This window comes from Hevea brasiliensis, chromosome 2, assembly GCF_030052815.1.
Source record: "Hevea brasiliensis isolate MT/VB/25A 57/8 chromosome 2, ASM3005281v1, whole genome shotgun sequence".
NCBI classification, from domain to species: Eukaryota; Viridiplantae; Streptophyta; class Magnoliopsida; order Malpighiales; family Euphorbiaceae; genus Hevea; species Hevea brasiliensis.
In genome coordinates, this window is record NC_079494.1 from 112,744,116 (window position 1) to 112,750,858 (window position 6,743).

At 38.7% G+C, this 6,743-nt stretch overlaps 1 protein-coding gene across 1 annotated transcript; it reads right to left on the reverse strand.

Moving 5' to 3' along the window:
• Positions 1–3,178: 3,178 nt before the first annotated feature.
• Positions 3,179–6,231, reverse strand: LOC131175363 (uncharacterized). Its single transcript, XM_058139263.1, has 3 exons — positions 5,832–6,231; positions 5,263–5,678; positions 3,179–4,623 (listed from the first exon to the last, which is right to left on the reverse strand). Exons 1-3 carry the CDS (start codon positions 5,931–5,933, stop codon positions 3,375–3,377), a joined length of 1,767 nt encoding a protein of 588 aa, XP_057995246.1. The 5' UTR covers positions 5,934–6,231; the 3' UTR covers positions 3,179–3,374.
• Between the last annotated feature and the right edge of the window lie 512 nt (positions 6,232–6,743).

Genomic DNA, 6,743 nt, shown 5'->3' on the forward strand with positions numbered 1-6,743 from the left:
TTTTGGAAAAAAGCCCAAGACTTAATCCTCTTTTTCTCATTTTAGTTTATATAGCACACTGTTGTCCGAGTTTCACACATTTGGCTGTGGCCAGACATCTAGAATTTGTTATACTTGGTCTCAGTTGAATGTGAGAAATTTATAAGACAGACTATTTGTTTAGCTTGCCTTCCATGCGAATTTTTCTGGAATTTATCATTCATCACAAACTTCTCTCTCAAACCATTATTTTCAGGTCTCTTTTCCAGACCCATTTTTAAGGCAATAGTGTTGATGTGAGATTGGCACGGTTATCTGCTGTATTTCTTATGATTATTTGATGAAGAGAGCTTAAAAAATGTAGTGCTTAAGCCGCCCGAAATGAATTTTACATGGTTAATTATTTAATTGATAGAAAGTAGAAACAACATATAGCGTGAAGTAGACTCAATTGACCACAACCCAAAAGCTTGGAAAATCAAAGCACCTTCAGCTTGACGAGGGAATTGGGTTTTGTCTTTCTATGCATTGGATAAAATGGGGCATAGAGGGTACCCACTTTTTCGAATTTTTGAGCCCAAAGGAAAGGCAGCTTAGCTCCTTAGCTTTGCGCGCACTGCACTCTTGAAGGTGATTCCACAGGTCAATCGCTACTTTGCTTGTGTGGGCTAGTGATGGTTATAAAGCAGCTCTACTGAGGCATTGAATTACGCATTAATTTATGTGGCACTAAGTAAAAATTTTTTGCTTTAATTGCTGATTTTTAATTAATTTGCCTTTTATAAGCCAAAAAGAAATTGTACTGGCAGACAACACTGAAGTAACATTAATCGAGGTGGACATTATTCTACCACTTGATAATAATAATAATGCCGACCCCCCCACCAATCAATTTTTTCAGAAATTTTAAAAAACAATCAAAATCAACCATTTAATCAAATACCATTTTTAATATTCTCCTATTTACTTCCATTACGTAATAATAATAATAATAATTGTTCTCTTAACGACTATGCTTGACTTTTATTCTGTGAAGGCAATGGAAGATGAGATTGTAGTTGGATAGGGACATAATGGCAAATCATTAGAAATGGGAAGAGGCATGCTTTTGTTCTTTAGCATTTGAGTGCGAATAAATAGTGACAGCCTAATCTTAATCAGTGCATAATTTTTCAGAATTAATATAATTACACAAATAATCCTGTAATTAACCCATCAGATGAGAAAATGAGAGAAAGAGAGAGCACTATGAATATCACATGTTGCCTCTGACATCATCGTATGTGGCCACGACTTCCCCTCTTTCCAATGTTCCCAACATTCAAACATCACATGTTATTTTCCTTAAACCCCTCTTTTCCTTCTTAATCCCATTTTCAAACCCCACTTATCCTTTTTTCACCTTACAACATTCCCTCCCTTTCCATTTATATTTTTTAAATTTATCCCTAATTTAAATTAAAATCTATTTTTCCATTAATTTCTCAATAAAATCAAATATTAATTGAAATATAAGTTAGCTATTGTTCTAAAATTAATTTCTTAATTAAAATTTTTTAAATTGGTGATATTTTTAATATTAAAATTCGTGCAGAGCTTTTCTTTCGCCACAAGATAATAAAATAAACTTTGCTAAAATATTAGTAAATGATTAATAAAATAAGCTGTTTCGCAGAGTTTTAAAATGGGGGAGATTTCAAAGATAGTGCACAGAATGAGTTATTGTTTTTTTCTCTTTCTCCAACCCCTTTTACGCGCTATGACCGATTAGAGCACAGTTGTAATACCAGGTCTCTAGCCTGTGGCTATGGGCTATTTATGGTCTGTAAGTCACCATCAACTCTTTTCTATTTTATAGCAGACGTGATTGCGTATGGATTTAAAATCATTAAAATTTTCTTCAAATCATGCCAACCCTTATGTATAGTATACCAGTTGCAGTGAAAAAATAAAATAAAATAAATTTTGCCCAAGGGTGGGTGGAGAAAGCAAACAAAGTTGTTGAGTAGCTTGGAAGCATGAAGGACAAAAGACAGCCGATTCATCTGGGTTAAAAAAAGAGCCTTAAATCACTTGTAAGGAAAGAAAAAGAGAGAATTTTAACAAGCAAAGATATCCACAATTTTAGTAAATTGTATTTGTTTGATGCAAATCCTGTGGAGAAAAATTATTTCTCACTCAATTGATTTGCATCAAAATATGCAATTAATTAAACAAAACACCAAATTTATTTGGCAACAAGTTGTTCTTCTGAAAGAAAAAATTGAAACCCATTTTCCTGCTTTGCATGAAAGAGGTGGCAATGTGAATAGTAGCATAATGAGTTGTAAACTTTTTCATGGAGCAAAAATCACAGGCTTTTCGTTTGGACAGAAACCATATAGCCCCATACCAGGAACACACATAATTAGGTTGATGAATTGCCCCAACAACCCTCTTAAAAGTCCAAACGCTCTTTGTGGATATGAATCAGAATCATCATTATCGCTCTCCCTCAACCAGTCATTATTTTGGACACTTACAACTGTGTCATGTGTAAAGTGCAGGAATGGAACAGTAATCTACAGATGCCAATACCCGAAAGCCCAAAACTCCAATGATGCTAAAGTGTACCGTGAGTTGACACCTCCTTTCTAACTCTATCTGTATTCTTGTATTGAGTGCTTGATTAGACCATTTCCCTTGTTGCATTACCCAGACCTGAAAAAAAAATAAAGGAAAAAAAAAACTGACAAACTCTTTTTCTCTCCTTCCCTCTGGCAGGATTTCCCGTTTGCTCCATTAAAGGAGATATGACAGCGACGAGAGGCACACAAAGCCACAAGGGGGGAGAGGGTGGGCGCTCCGAAGCCAATGGCATTGCAATGCTTAGAGATCTTGCAACCTAAACTACTGGACAAAAAAAAACCTAAGGTTGGCATTGGCAGGGAAAAAAAAAAAAAAATCTAGTGGAATGTCAGATATGTCAGTTCATGGATAAACTAAGCAGGAAAAAAAGTAGATGCGACACTAGAGAGAAGACAAAACCAGCTTCTGTATCACCTTGCCAGTGCACAACTGCTGTAATAGAGAGTACCCGAAGTACCAATCTTTTGCAAACACCAACCATTAATATCACATATAACATTTATATGAACTGAATGGGAAAGTAAAAAATAAAGATGACGGAGCATAAAACTCCAAGTTTTAGCCAAGTAAATTGGAAAAAAATAGAAACTGGGTCTCGGTACTGAAAATTTGAAAATTCTGTACAGGTAGTAGATGATGGAATTAAAAGAACAAAATGACAAGGGCGACAAAATTTTCCGGCAGTCTAAATTATATACTTTAATACTTTTGTACAAAATGAACCAGTGATTCTACCGCCGGTGACATCTCCAAGACTTGATGTTTACTTAGCAGCTCAACGCCTCGTACTTCAGTGGAAGTGCACGGTTAAATCCAACTTGAGATAGTAAATTCCCAACTGCAGCGAGGTCCCTGCAAAATACCCCTTGAAAAACAGATGTATTGGAGGTCCCTGAAGATGTTGCCACTTTATTTTCAGTGGACTTAATTCTATTAGGACACGATTTCTCCACTTTAGATAGATTTGATTCAGGTTTCCTGCTCTGGGCTGTTTGCTGCACTTGAACTGCTGCAGCCGCTTGTAAAGCAGCTGCCGCTTTCTTCCTTTGCTTCTCTGCGGCCTCCTCATCCATAATTGTAGCCATGACACTTGAGTAACCCTTTTGAAGCAATCTATAAAGCAATAATGCAGACATTTTCGCTCGATCTTTAACTGAGTCAAGATCCCTATCATCTGCAAACTCACATCTCTCGATAAAATTTGTAGCCTTATCGGGCTTGTGCCTTAAACAGAGCAACAAATGAGATCTCTCTAACTCAGATCTTGAACACCCACGTCTCAGACCGATCAAAGCATAGTAATCAACGTTTCCAGTCTCCCCGGAAGCAACCCTCCTCTTCAATTCCTGAATCTTGGTGGTCAATGCACAGAGTTTCCCTGGAATCTCCCTGTATCTCACGTTATGCCGCTTCCATGCAGGACCCGGGAGCTTCCTATCCCGCAAGATTGAATTGTATAAGAGTTTCAAGTGCTCAAGATCGTGTAAACAATCAGGCAAGCAGCGGATAGTTTCGAAGAGCGAGGCTCTAGCCTCAAGTGCCTGAATGCACATAGGGGCAAGAGCTAAGGTCTTGTTGCAATCACCAATAGACTCTGCAATTCTACCCGAAGACTTATATGCAAAGGCTCTGTGCATGTAACATTCCGCCAGGAATCCTTGTGGGGCCCCGCGGCGGCCTTCTACAATCTTGGTAAAGTGGCGGATGGCTTCAGAATATAATCCTGCGTCGAGGGCGGCAATCGCTGCGGCACGGCGCCGTAGGAGAAGTTTGATGTGTGATAAGAGTTGGGAGATGCTCTCAGATTCGGTCAAAGCTCGCGGCGGAGTTGGGGGGGCTGATGAGGAGCTAACGTCGCCTGAGATTGGGAAGTTGGAAATGGAAAAGCTATCGTCGGACCAAGAAATGCTTTCACGGCGGAATGCGGCGGTTGAGAGGCGTTTTCCGGTTTGAAGGAGGACCATGGCGTCCTCCATCAGGCCCAGATGGCAACAAGCTTGCCCCAAAACCAAATACCTGTGAAAATTGAACAGTAAATCCATTAGTTCTAGTGATTTTTTTTTCTTTTTTGAATAATAATCTTGGCAACAATCCAAGATCTGACTTTTATATAATTGAAATATATTATGGGATTGATCTTATTAAATTAACGTAGGAGAATAACACAACACCTACCAAAAATCTATTGTCCATCATCTAAATTAGACCATTTTTCTTAATTAAAAAGTCGATGAAATTTGATTAGGATGAAATATGATTAGAAAGTAGTAAAATAAAATAATGACATAGGCAAACACACAGCTTAGCCATAATGGGTTTTCAACTTTTGAAACCCCCCCAAGATCAAAATTATGCAAAGACCAGTGCAATTCCATGTGCTATTTCCCTTTATGAGAAACAGTAGCACTTGCAGAATTCCCAAAAACACCTTTGTAGCATTTTTTTTTTTTCAAGATCAAAAGTTGGAAATCCAATCATGGGCACCACCTCATGTCCCCATACAAATGTTAAAAAGAAACTGTTTCTGCATTTACTCAAACCAATTACCAATAGAGAGATGTACACTGATCTAACAATAGAAACAACCCATTCAACTAGTGCAGGAAAAATACAACATTAAACGTCTACCGCAATGCAAGAAAACCGATAAAATACCTCCATTGCCCTTCCTTGTGGCAAGTTTTACAAAGCCCCGCCATCACCTTCTTCTTCAAGTCCGAGACAGAAAAACACTTGAAACTCGGATCCCTTTCTGCTTTTTCCGAGGACGAGTCATTAGAAGGCAACAGCTTGACTCGCTCCCTCGATAGCTGCTGCGACGAGTTTTCAGAAGATACCGAACCCGACTCGTCATTTCCTATTTTAAGGCTGGGAATGTAATCTTGAAGCATATCAGCCACGTCCTTGAATCGCCTGAGGTAGAGCAAAGATCTAGCCTTCAGTTCAAGAGCGACTTCAAAGCGAGGAGAGAGAGCCAGAGCCGCGTCTAGAAGGTTCAAAGCAGAAGTAATATCACTCGGTTCTTGGGTTGCAATGAGGTTTCTAGCTTCCTTAATATGCTTATCTACAATCTATAGAAATCAATGCAGAAAGTATTATTAACGTCTATGTACGTACATGCAAAGGGAAACTAAAATAAGCAATGCCCAATAGAGATCAAGCCAAGAATGCCAAAACCATTAAAGCAGATTGAATCAGAGATGAAAGGAGTAAAGGATCAATACCCTTCGGTTGCTAAGCCACCAGTGTTTCTTTTCATTCCCACTAGGGCATGGAGAAGTAGCCATGGTTGCTATTTTTCTAGCGGCAGAAGAAGAATCAACCATTAACTCCTCTCTCTCTCTGTGTCTATCTCAAAGACACGCATTTCTGGCCTCTGTAACAAAAGAAGAAGGGGAAGAAAAAATATATAGGGAAAAAAATGAGATGGAGAGGGAAAATGGAGAGGGAAGTGGGGGTTGGAGTTGAATGTTGATTTAAAATCTGTATAGATTTCTAGCGTAAATAGGGAAGGCTGTGGAGAGAGAAAACAAAGCCCAGAAATATAAATAAATAAAATTGCCAGCTTTGACCTCAGAGCAAGCTTTGATCCTTCAACTTCATAGCTGGCACCACACAACACCTTAGATTCTCTCTCTCTCTCTCTCTCTCTCACTATGTGGCCTATAGAAGTAGAAGACTGCGACCCTAACCCCTATAGAAATTAAAAAAAAAAAAAAAAAAGAAGCTCCAAAATTTTGTCACCGGGTGTATCCAGTGAATTTCATGATTGTGACCGGATATTAGCAATGACCCATCACGGGTCCTCGGGTTCAACTACCGGAGAAAAGATAAGACGCCAGCAAATTGCCCCAAAAGTAAGTAAAGACTGACCAGGAGGGTGTAAGAAAACTCTACAGTTATTAATTTCCGGTGACATTGAAATTACCTATTTGCCCTTCTAGTCCTAAGGGATCAGTCAATTTATTGTGGGTGAACAGGCCCTGCATGCGATCGGCGATCGATCCCCCCTTTTACAGGGTCAGAAACCTGCTTTATGTTTTACTTATTACACTCTTGCTTACATTCTCTCCTTATTCTTCGCCTTTACTTTGCTTTAATTTCTCCCATATTAAAGCAATTGCTTTAATGATTGA

Bases quoted from the DNA above. Each gene is read 5' to 3' on its own strand.
- LOC131175363 (XM_058139263.1), bottom strand. From the start codon at position 5,933: ATGGTTGATTCTTCTTCTGCCGCTAGAAAAATAGCAACCATGGCTACT. The intron at 5,679-5,831 runs GTATTGATCCTT...TGATTTCTATAG, and splicing joins GGTGGCTTAGCAACCGAAGG to ATTGTAGATAAGCATATTAA. The intron at 4,624-5,262 runs GTATTTTATCGG...CAATTTTCACAG, and splicing joins CACAAGGAAGGGCAATGGAG to GTATTTGGTTTTGGGGCAAG.